Source organism: Dinoponera quadriceps, unplaced genomic scaffold, assembly GCF_001313825.1.
Source record: "Dinoponera quadriceps isolate SergipeBrazil2010 unplaced genomic scaffold, ASM131382v1 scaffold405, whole genome shotgun sequence".
NCBI classification, from domain to species: domain Eukaryota; kingdom Metazoa; phylum Arthropoda; class Insecta; order Hymenoptera; family Formicidae; genus Dinoponera; species Dinoponera quadriceps.
Window position 1 is genome coordinate 3,747,433 of NW_014554754.1, and position 12,672 is coordinate 3,760,104.

The 12,672-nt window shown below is 43.3% G+C and overlaps 2 protein-coding genes across 8 annotated transcripts in view; one reads left to right on the plus strand and one right to left on the minus strand.

Moving 5' to 3' along the window:
- LOC106741340 overlaps positions 1 to 4,420 on the plus strand; it is a 22,661-nt gene extending 18,241 nt beyond the window's left edge. The window contains exon 3 of the mRNA XM_014613205.1: positions 4,339 to 4,420. Coding sequence (XP_014468691.1) covers positions 4,339 to 4,369 — 31 coding nt within the window. The 3' untranslated portion in view covers positions 4,370 to 4,420. The remainder of the gene's footprint in view (positions 1 to 4,338) is intronic.
- Positions 1 to 11,848, minus strand: part of LOC106741334 (calcium-dependent secretion activator) — a 25,802-nt gene extending 13,954 nt beyond the window's left edge. For 5 of the 7 annotated variants that reach the window (XM_014613188.1, XM_014613187.1, XM_014613186.1 and 2 more), the window contains exon 1: positions 11,488 to 11,848. The gene's annotated coding sequence lies outside the window, so the exon portion shown is untranslated. Of the gene's footprint in view, positions 1 to 3,405; positions 3,637 to 3,820; positions 3,940 to 11,487 lie in introns of those variants that run through there. The other 2 variants (XM_014613182.1, XM_014613183.1) reach the window with 2 other exon arrangements.
- Positions 11,849 to 12,672: the final 824 nt, after the last annotated feature.

Sequence of the window (12,672 nt, forward strand, 5' to 3'; positions counted from 1 at the left end):
GGAGCTGGAAGAAAAACTTGAAAGTGTCGAAACGACTTTCTTCTCAACCAATTTTATTTTACGTTTTACATTATTTTTACTCGACGAATTTCTCTATTGTATGTTCGTATTTCTCGCTCGATTGAATAGCGACATTTCATTATTGGCCACAAAAGCGGCTTTTGAATATTCAGAATTCTCTGAAAGCTCTCTGAAAGCTTTTTTGTACGAATATTTTCTCGATTTCCTGTAATATTCAATTCAAGTCGAGAAGGACATTTGGAATTTTTTCTGACATTTGAACAGCTAAATACTCCATGAAAAAAGATAAGCTGCATCGCGACTTATTGCAAATAAAACATCAGGTGTGGCTGGCCGGTAGTAACTGGCCACATTGAACAATGTAGTTGCCGAGGATTAACGGATTTTATAGTAGGAAGTAAAATTACAGTAATTCCGCTCCTCTATGGCACAAAGCTGTATTATTTCGCTAAATGCACAGCGCGTTCAATTATCGTGATTAAGCGAGGAATTTCTAATTAAGTGCAGGACAACTTAACGGTCACCGTTGAACCGACCACCGTGCGATTGTTACGTTCATTGTCTGACACGAGCGTACGAGTTGCGTGCCGGCGGCGCAATTTGCATTCGGTCTTTCGGCGCAACTCGTCGTGAACTTCAGGACGCTCGCGTCGTAATTGGAGACTATCGTACGAAAACGAACGAAATCACTTATCCCGATCCAGCCGTCGACGCGCCAAATGGCAATTCACCAGAATGCGCGCGAGCTTTGAAGCGCCCCGAAAGGGCAAAAGTCTCAGATGGGGCCTTTGAGCGAGGTCCTTTCCGTTTCTCCATTAAGGGCCCGAGCCAAGAACCCGAGATAAACCATTGCGAGCGTCCTGCCGAGAGGCGCGTTCAAATCGGCCCGATAAAAGCGGCAGAAAAATCGGTTCGCGCATTCCGCGAAGAAAACTGGGATTTAATCCCGTAACCCGTCGGAGAGACAGCTGAATTTATCGGCTTACGGCGTGCTTTGTGCGCGCGGCTTTGGCGCGTGGTTTTACCTTAATTATAATTGATCGTTTGAAGACTCCATCGCCTCTCTCTCTCTCTCTTAAAATATTATCGGATTGCCTCGGGCGAGTTTCAATCGACTCTTTTACGAAAATTTATCGCGGCGGTCGTATATTAAGATTGAAGACTCGCCCGAGAGAAAGATATGCGAATTTCGCGCGGCTGTAGGATCTAAAAACTCGTAAAATGATCTTTCAAAGAGTTAGGAATACTCCAAGTTATCGGAAGATTTATGAATATACGAATTTTAAAATGCTTGAAATTAAACGAGCGATATGTAATAATGTCCGGTCGTTATTTCTGTCGTAATTATTTAAAACGCTGCGGCAACTCCGAAAGTGCATGAAATTATATGTATATGTGAGGATTGAATCAATTAACGTTCACAAATTAAAAGATATAACAAATCGATAGAAAGTCATTTCAAATATCTTCGCAGCAATCTCTCTTTCTCTCTCTCTCTCCTTCTCTCGTACTTCGGTATTTATCGTAACTGAGCGTAACATTTTTCCGTTTATCTTTAGTTCACGAGCGCGTGTGTGCGCCGCGATTTGTTAAAAACGCATATTTTCGGCTGAAATTGTCAAATTCGCACGGTAGTTTTCTACGAACTTGCAACGGTATCGAATGGATTTATTGACCTTTCCAATACGATAAATACGCTCCCGTATTTACTGATAGTATAATACTCTCCAATTTCGCGTAGTACGCGAACTACGGATGGCAAAACTTAATTGCATTTAACCTCTCCGTACGCGCAATGCAAGTCCATCGATAATTGAATCGACTCTTTGATGTGCATCTGTAATAGTAGGCAGTCCTTCGCCCACTCCCGCGTGATATACGTCACACTCGATTTAAACTGTCTTCCATCCAGCGAGGAACTCGCCTTCGAGCTGACATCGGAAATGCGCATTGATGCGTGAAGATACGTAATATCTCCGAATGTGTTATCTCCACGCACATTTCGCGGTCGTATTTCGTGTAAAACTCCATGAACTTCTGCTACATTTGACGAGTTCGAGAAAAAATTTCCAGGGCAAATCCTTCAACGGATTTGAAGTCGATTTTTGCAAATAATATTGCACAATATCACTGTTCCCTGTCATTTTCCGATGTTCGATATTCGTTTTTCAAATGACTAAAGTTTCATGTAAAATTTTTGTTAAAATTAAAGTAGGAATTAAGGGAGAGGTAAAACTTCATCCGTTTATGTCATTTAATCTCAATTCGTCAAAATGCGTTTTTCTACTTTAAAATTATACTGCAGTGAATCTGAAGCATTCCTATGTGAGATGGTTATATTTAAAATGATATAAATTGACGTCTGTTACTCTTAAGGTAATAAATTCGTATTGCATCGCATCTACGATATCGAGAACTTACATTCCGATGTTCCAAAAATAAGTTCTCACGAAAACAGTACAAGAAATAACAAACGTTCGAAAAGTGGTTAATGTCGTCGATAACAATGATACGATCAAATCGATGCAGATTCTAAATTAATCGCTGAATGAATCTTAATTAAATTTTGCCCGGCTCCCCAATAGTACGCATTGCATAGGTGTAATTACATCGACGAGTCTTGTCCGTATAAGATGCTTTAGATTGATGGAAATGCCAGCGGATCGTTCTCAATGGTATAACATTCTGCAATGGTTAAATGAGCTGACACGTGCAGACGTGCTGCGACGTGCTGCGACACGCTGAGACGTGCTACGAAAAATAGATCGCCTATTAGAGGCCTGGTTGCGTTAACGGGAAAACGCTTTTCGCATGTCGTCCGACGAGAGGAATTATTTTGCCGAACGGAGTCAGGTTGTTACTTGCGCTTCATCCTACGCAACTCAGTTTTACGTAATTTTAATATAATGTACGATACGTTTCTCCTTTTCGAATTAATTCGTTCGTTTCTACGTAAAAATTAGGAAATTAAAATAAAAGAGAGAGAGTATTCACTAATATTCTTATACGGCTTGTAAGGTATTCAACCAACGTGTGATGAGATTAACCGCAAATGAATCGCAGTCAGAACTGATGAATATCAACGAATATTAATTTCAATAAAATTCTCTTGGAAAGATAGAGTCAAGTTTTTTCACCTTTATTTAATAATAAAAAACAATGTGAAAAATATTGCGTTAAGGCTTAGTCATGTATTGGTTCTTCTTGTTAATGAAATTTGTTAATGAAATTTATTATCAATAGCAATTATTAACAATTGTTATCAATTTATCACTTTCACCTTCGCGATCTTTCGTAATTTATCAAGGCAAATTGAATTTATATTGCGAATAAGCACGCGAAGGGAATGCAATCCGAAAACGAATTTATCCAGCACTATTCTACCTTTGACCCATTTCTTCAGCGTTGTCTGTTCTCCATCGAGTCACATTTGTCAAACAGATACATCCGCGACGAGACGGGCAGTCTCCACAGATTCTCTCGACTTCCGTGAACTTTGTTCAGAACACTTTTTCATGTAAGTTCTCCAAGCAATTCCCAGTTTTCAAGAATCTTGCGCAGCTTTCGCTCGGTGTATCGCGTCGCGTTAACGCACAGAAAGCGCGATCGGGCAGCGTGCAAAGAGAGCCCTACTGATAGGGCAAACGGAGGAAACTCGGTTGGTTGGTGCCGAGCCATGGGACTTGACCGCGCAGAAGCCGTCGATAAGAGACTTCCGGCCAGTGAAATCGGAACGAAAAGGAAACTCGTGCGGCGCACGTGAGAGAGAAGAGCCTCGCGAGAGAGCGTGAAAGCGTACCTGTTCTCTGCGTTTCGAGGAGAACGCACTTGTACTGATGCGTGTATGCACGTGCGGCCGTTGTCCGGAATTTTTCCACACGCGATCATCGATTTCCGCGTGTAATACTGCGCGCTCGACGAATGCAGGAAGTGAACTGGAACGGAAGAAAGACGTGCGTGGCCGTCACAGTGCAAACATATCGATTGTCTCCGGCCCGTCCTTCTCTCTCCGCTTCCTCCTCTCTCTCACTCTTTCTCTCGCGGGCTATATCCACGATTCGCGCTTCATGTACGCACGCGTGCACACATCGGACACGCATCGTGTGTTTAACGCCAAGCGAGCGAACGAGGTTGCCTGGAAAATCGAGAAAAGTCGAGAGAAGGACCGGAGAAGGTGTCAAAAAAAAAGAAGAAATTCAGAAAAATTGCGAGGGAAATATCTTAAGCGCGAGCGAAATCGTTCGATCGATGATAATCGATGCGATTGCGTAGATCGCAACAAGCTGGATCCTAAAGTTGCTGTATTTCTTGTTACAGGTTGTCCTCTGGCAGGTATGCACCTGTCTGAGACGAGTTCCCCTCGTCCAACTATGTCGCGATTCCACTTCGCATATCTTTCCGGGCATTGAACGTTCGCATAAGTGCAAAAAAGAAATACTGGTCCCGTCCACATTGCGCGTCTCGTATCTACGAGAGAACCTAGAATACGAGATCTTCGCGCTTAACCTTTTGTTTCCCAGCGAATTATTATCAGCGAACCTCGCATTTGCGAAAATCAAATCTCGGATTTTGCGTTAACGCTATTGTACTAGGCAACAATAAGGACTCTCACGCATGTAGAAAATCATAGTTTCAAGTACTGCTGAATTAATAATAAAGAATCGCGTGATAACGCATGAGAAAGTCTCGCATGATCGCGGGGATCCATGGCGTTAAAAATAAAAAAATATTCTTTAAAAAAAGTGGGGAAAAGTTACGAATAAATGCAACACAATATCGACATGATGTGATCACGGAGAAAATATTGTACGCTGGTAGAAAATTATAATTACTTTCGGTGTCAACTATATCCACTTTTTGATTAACCATAGAAATAGTTAAGAGAATCATTTTTCTAGTCAATTGTTATTATAGTGTGAATAACTTTACGCACATGTAGTTATTACCACAAAATATGATTGGCACCGAACGTAACAATAAATTTCTATCAGTGTAGTAAAAATGATCACAAAATTTCGTAATGCTGGATACTATACCGGAATTATAACTGAAATTATGATGTGCGTTGTAATTTTTAGTGGTGTGCTTCGTTATAGACATTATATAAGATTACAACACACATAATAATTTCGGTTATAATTCCGGTATGGTCCGACGTTACAAAATATGGTAGTAATTTTTACTATAATATTTTCTCCGTGACTGACACGACGCAATTCCCGATCTAATTTCCAGACAAAAAATTGGCCCGATTTCGTCGATACTTAATCGGCTTCCTCGCGTGATTGTAACGATATGCGCGCCCGGTTCATGTACAAAGGCACATGTATACGGGCGTGTTAATGCCTAACCCAGAAATGCAAATGTTTCCGCGGTGGCGTTGATACAGGACGCGATTCGTCGGCCGGGAAAGTGAAATACCGCGTCCGTGCGAGCCGTAAAACGCGCGGATACCCGAGTGTAGTAGCCGTTATCAGACACGCGCGTGTACACTCGTGTGCATACGATGAATATTTAGCGATAGCGTACGTAGTAACGTCTGGCGTAAAAGGGATTTAGAATAATGCAGATAATGGCATCGCAGTTCAAACGATCGAGCAACAACGGGCAGCGTTGCGCTTCGAGAAACGCTTACGTTAAACGCAAAACGCGCGCGCACTGCCGATCGGTATTACGAAGAGTAATTGCCGATTATACGGATAATTATGGCTGAGTTGGCCTCGAGACCTTTGCGTCAGTAGCGTCAAATTGATCGAATATGATCCGGATTTGGTAAAAGAAATACCATCGAATTTTATATACCAGAAACGCGATAAATAATAAAACGTGTAATACGCAGTTACGTATAATAACAAATGTCGAGTGGGATTAAAAGATGAATTGTAATCTTGAATTAATATTTCGTGAACCAATCTCCGGGATAAAACGCAATTTTAATACAAATACGTTGTAAAATATGACGAAAAAAGAACGGAATATATAATCTCCAAGATTCTTCTATTTTCTAGTTTGTAGCCGTGTTGATTACGAAAATAAGTAATCGAAGTTCCTTACCAATCTGTTCGTAAGCCTTTTATTATCGGAATTAAGTTCCCACCACTCCTTTTCTCCGCGATGTTAACCATGGTAATCTAAAGTTAAAGTTAGAGAAGCTTACGTCGTAGAGAGAAAATATAACGATCGGGCGTGCGCGCGTAAGATTAGCTACTTCCTTTTTATTAACCAAACTTCGGACTTCGAGCTTCGTAGGCGACGTTATTACATATCCGTGTTCTCCTCTCCGATGCTGGGACGCACTTTATACTCTTCGTATTCTTCGTATTAAAATATTCGAAAAGTTATATCACGAGTAATATAATTATTCTCGACACGAACGCGATACATTGACTTGAGCGTGAAACGAACGTGTTTGCGAACGAAATTGGACGGAGATGGAAAAGCGGAGAGGGAAAGACATCGGTAAGGGTGAGCATGATCTCTTTGGACTCCGTCCAATCTCCTGTTCCCTTCGCACCGGAGAACACGAGGATATTCGCGATAGCATCGACGAATAAATGACCGGAGCTCGACTCGAAGTTGGATATAAGCGCTCATAAATAACACGGCTGACAATGATGGAAACGACGGGAAAGAATTATGAGCGATCCCGCAGGTCGGGATGTCGCGGGTTAAGGATGAAAACGATCGGCTTACGTAACGGCGGAGTTTATCAAGTTAGGTACTAATCCCGCATGTAAGCGCAGCGCGACCGAAACGCTATAGGCATCGGTACGGGCGATTAACTTATTGGATCACGTAAATGCGCCCCACGAGGAAAAGTTTCGAAACGGCACCACGGGGAGGAGGGGAGCGAAGGGACAGGAGGATCCGGGGGCACGATTGCGCCGCAGCCGCAACGCGAAATTTCCGCCGAACTTATACGCGCGAAGATCGATAACCGCCGCTGTGCTGTAACGTTCGGTTTTGGTAATTAGCGGCGCGCACATTTTCCAGATGGATTCGAAGCCGGATTTATACACGAGCTAATACCAGCCGCGGCTTAGGAACACACGGTTCGTCGGAAAAACGCGAATCGACGGTATTGACGAAAAATGGCGCAGCCGCAAAACTATGACTTCTCCCGGGAGAATCGTTTTTATCTCTCTATTGTTCAAAAACTATTGTCTAAAAGATAGCAAAAAGTTATTGATGGCAAAGGTCAATAATTTAATTAAAATATTATGTTATTTCATTGTTAATTTCATTATGAATAAATAAAAATCTTTAATATCATACGAACTTTTGCACGCACCTAATATTAAATAAATACGAAGTAAGTACACATGTGTGTGGAAATTACAGTTCTAAAATCTTTTTCTCGTGGCACATTTCGGAGACAAAATGACGTTAAGAGCTAATTACGATCGAAAAGGCTCGAAAATCCAGTTACAATATTTTTAACCAGACTGTCACGGAAGTAATCTATAAATAATCTATTTTCGATTGAAATATTTTAAATTTATCGGTACTAAAAGGAAGAAAGGGAAATTCGTTGGCAGTGTGGTTTAAGTCCATGACGTATTCAATTCCGGTACTGAATGGATCGCAAGCTTGTCGGAGAATTCTTCATTAAAATTACAAAGTAAAGGTTCTTCTAGGCAGTGACTGCCTATATATTTTTATCCTGATTCCTCGATGCATAAATTTGTGTTTCCAGAAAGCGAGTTCGATAAAATTGACTCCGACGTCTTTCTTCTGAAATGTATCAATTAATTATGGCTTTAATTGCTAATACTATCTCTTACGTATACGGAGATTCATGCGCGAAATTTCTGTGGAACTTATAGAAGATCGATAACCCGCGCTATATAACGTTCAGTTTCGCTAATTACTGGCATACCATCAATATACATTTTTCGCATTCCATCGGCTCCTCGTTAAACGTTCGATAATATTAAAGCACCGACCGGCCATTTGACTAGCTGATTAAAATAATTGTTGCGCCCATTCGGCAGAGAATTAATCGACTCGATTTCATCGCGCATCCGTATTTTCTCCGGGAAAAGAAAAATTATTTTATCCAGAAATCGCAAGGAAAAACGGATTTACGCACATCGAAGACTCTCGACATTTCCCGAAGGGGTATGACTTTAAGAGCAATATAAATATTATTAGCTCCGTCACACGTTCTAATGAACTGATTCAGCGCTAAATACAGCCGTTCCGATCCCCGTGTCGTTTACAACGAGTTTCGTTATTTTTAGATTGTTCGTCAGAAAATTTTGTTATTATTTCTGATGAAGCTCTTCGACCGGTGATTGGAAATCCCGCGTCAATCGAATTTCCAGGCATATGCCGATGCTTTTAGCTCAATATTGATGCGCTCCTTTATCTGCTCTTATTAAATATGGTACTCATTGATCCACTTATCATAGCAGCGCGCGCGTCATCTCTATCAATCCCATTTCCATAACGATCCTCGCAAACGAGGAGTCTACCTTTTATTTACCGTCCTCCTCCCGCATTGTATTTCTCTATTGTGCGCTTTCATTGCGTGTTTTATGCGTTTTCTTCCTAAAAAAAAATAAATGGAGGTTTTTTTCTCATAGTTTTCACGGCGGATATGATATTTCGAGGAAAAGGAAAGCGAAAGTGAAAACAGACCGGAACAACGGGAAATTATTTTAAGCACGTGAAAATGCGCGGGGATGATTATTTCCAGGATGGCGCCGGGTCTGTCTCTCTTCCTGTTCCTCGTCATATATCCGGATTTTACGTTGACCGTTAGGACAACTAAGAAGGTTAAAGTTATTCGTAAAACGCCTGGATATTATTTTTATCCTCCTACGCGAGGTCACACTTTTTTTATCAAGATCCAGCCGGTACGTCATGGAGTACCACCTGTATCGAACCGTGCGAAAGAATAAATATATTGATTTTCGCCGTCCTATTTACCGCGACACATACTCGCATTCAACATTGCGTTATGCCAGATTACAGCGGATTCGTTTCACAATGTGTTTCGATGCGCAAAAGTTCGCGAGCAGATTAACGGGACTTTCTCGCATTCTCAAAGCGCGAATAGATTATTTCGTTTCATGACATTAATAAAAAAAATTACAGTGGATATTACACCCGATATTACAACAGTCCATTTAATATATGAAGTTCTTCGGTGTATAAAAATGCGCGGAAATTACTTCTTAGTATCTTATTCTCCAGCAGACATTAGAGATAAAGTTGGAGGAATGCTGTAACTAAGGTTTTAATCTTCCTCTCGAGACAGCAATAATTTCTAAACGGAGAAATAATAAGGGCCGTTTAAGCATCAAGATGGTGAACGTTAATTCCGGCATGATTTTCTTTATCACAGGTTAAAATTTTACTTGAAGTTTATTCACTGGTGCAACTATCGTTGAAAATTAAAAAGTTGCCTCGATAAGCACAATCAAATGTATCGTTCCTGAGGAAACGAATTCATCGAAAAGCTCGCGAACGAATACGCAATTTCTGGAATACCTTACGTACCGCGGCTACACCGCAACCATGGCAACAAAGTGCTTCAAGTGAGATTTCGAACGTACGTTAATCAACGCATAAATCCAATTTAAATCTTATTCTTGCTCGTAAATTCGTACGGCGTGGTATAAATGCCGGGGAAAACCCGGCTCAGGATTTTCCCGTGCGCCGAAACACGACCCATACATATGTATATATCTCCGGCATGGTCGATAAGTCGTTTTGTGAGCAGCATGAATGGCGATGCCTTCGCTGATGTACCATTCACGAGAAACAGCACAGAAAAATCTCATTCCGCCTCGAAGGACGCGGACTGATTTTGCAAGAAAAAATTTCGCACGTATCATTTTTCACCTTCGGACGTGTGCACGCGCAAAGGGGAACCATCGGCCGTAACATGATCGATGGGACCTCTGGCGAAAGATAAAGGATGTCGAAATATAGCACGAACGATCTATCGTTCGTGGCTTATGAGATTTTGATCTGATTCTCCCCGCCTAACTCTGTGCAGAGTTGTACCAACCTGCTTTAATAGTAATAACGTCGGCGAGACTATCGGTAATACAATTCACATGTATCATTTCACATGTATCATTTCACGGTATCTGTACCCCCCGTCACGGTGCACGACAGAATCCGCAGATTTAATTTTAATTACGGACGACCAATGGCCGAAATTGAAATCGATTTGGCCGGATACTTAATGCGACTGTTCAACATGCTACGTTTCAGCGAGTGAAGAACATATTAAAATATCACGAGAGCACAGCTCGCTTCAATATCCTCGTCTTTTGCGAGAGACGACCTTTTATTACCCTCGATTACTGTAAACTCGAGAATAAGCGGCAGCAGAAATAATTCGCGAGAAAAATCGCAACCCAAATTCATCGAAGGATCTTTCACTAAAAATAAGATCGGGAATTCTGGGACACTTCGTACGTGCGTTTAATTCTGTACGGAGAAACTGGGTGAAAGAGGTTCGGTGGAAATGGCGAGAAAACTCTCCGTGTGACACCAGGAATTCTGTTACAACACGCGGTCATTTTATTTTTCACGCTAAATCGAGGCATACAGTTTTTTTCCTCGCGTCGCAAAGGTGCACCGCGACGTCGTCGTTTCGATCAGCCCGCGACGGAGCTCGCTCGTCGATTCTCTTTAATTCGCATTGGAACCTAATCCCGCCGTTCGATCGGCTTTTGCATCCATCGGATGCCGATATCTACCGCAACGTTTCCGTTCATCCTCGACATTCAAGCCGAGACGAGCCACACGTAAAAAATCGATAACCGTCTCGATTTACTATGACACACGTCTGCCCTCGCTCGCCGACGAAGAATCCGACTTCCTCGTCCAGTTCGAAATGGTCTCACCGAAGCTTCAGGAAGACTATCGTGGACTAATTATCGAACCAGGCGACCGGCAGACATTAGCTGGCAGAGCTGATAAATGCAGAACTGTATCGCGCCAACTGGATATCAATCAAGTAAATTATCAATTAAGTTCCGTCGTTAGTAGACCATCCATTGGGAGCTGCTAACGTCAATTAATAGATCACCGGCTAAGAGAGGATGGAACTATCGTCGATTAGATCGGATTAATTAATAGATCACTCGTTAAAAATGAGTATACCGCAAGGAGACCGCGGTCGATTAGCGTGGATCAGTTCATACATCGTCAATTATGGACTACCGTCGTCACGACACATCACACTCCGGCGGGCACGCTTTCAAAAGGGGGAGCGGGGATTCTCGACCGAGAAGTTTCCGGCTTTTCCTCGCGACGTGGTTATTGATCTAGCGCGTCGAACGCGGCTCCAAAGACTCGGTGGCCTTAGGCATGCTTGAGGTGCACATTTCATGGTTTGGGTGTGTCGTACGCTGTCGATGGACTTTCGGAGCGACTCTCTCCGTCCGCGCCTCTAAGCGGAGCTTTTACCCGTAAAAGCGCGAGTGTGTGGATCTGACTAACCTCCTATCAACCCGTGCGCGACTTCCTGGTCTGCCGAAGGTCCATCCCGCTATGTGTCGCCGGTGTGAGAAAGACTCGCAAAGGCCGTACACCACGTCTGTCCGCTCGTCTGATCGGTAACGCGCCACTCGGAGAGTAGAGTCGAGCAGCGCGACGGTGGCGGCGATGAACGTCGACTCGGGATGAACTGATACGGAGGAGTAAGAAAGAGGGAGAGGACGAGAGAGAGAGAGAGAGAGAGAGAGAAAGGCCGGAGACACTCGAAGGAGCGAGAAGAGGAATCGCCTGCGAGGGTGGAAACGGCAGACGGACAGACCCTTCGTGATCCGCAAGCTGGCGTGTTCGAACTGCGACCGCTCTGTCGACTGCCGTTCCGGTGGAAGGGGAGGCAGAAGAGGAGGTGGTACGGATAGGGGTGAAAAAGGGGCTAGAGGGGTAGAGCGAGAAGGGCGCAGAAGGGCGAGGGAGGGTTAGTGAAACGTCAAAGCGAGAGGGAGCCACAGTAATAACTAGCTGGCGCATTGAGAAGGAGGCGTGCAGGGGGGAAAGATCTACGGCGGTCAAACGGTGGTTGCGGAGGAGAAACGGCGCTCATGTTATTAAGTTCGCAAAGAGCCGGGGCTAAAAAGCACTATCACGGCTGCGATTAGATCAACGACGGCGATGACGAGCGTTGCGCGACGTTCGTCGCGTAGAGAGGAGAGGGATTATGAGCGAAAGGGGATGAAAACGAGGGAAAGCGACGAGCACGAGGAGGAAGAACGAAGATGGGGAGATTGAATGAAGGGGAAAAGCTGGGGAATGGTCAAGGAGAGCGCGGAAGGTTATCTATGGTACGGAAAAGTCGGAAAGGACGGACCTTTTAATAAAAGCTTCTCGAGCTAGAAGTCATTCTAGCGGCAGAGTGTGTACGCCGTGCGGAACTAAAAGAATCAAGATATTTTCAAGATTAGCGCATCGATACACAAAGGAAAGGAGTCGCCAAGTAGAGGCAAAAGGAAATACGACGGTACAAACGGCATAGCTGGAATCGAAATAAAGATCTCAGACGCCGGATGCATAAAACAGAAAGAGAGAGAGAGAGAATAGTGATCCGAAACTTCCTGCAGGAGTGGAGTCAACGACAGATAAGGAATGCGTAACGCAATATCGAGACGCGAACGGAAAAGAGACGGAGCAGAAAAC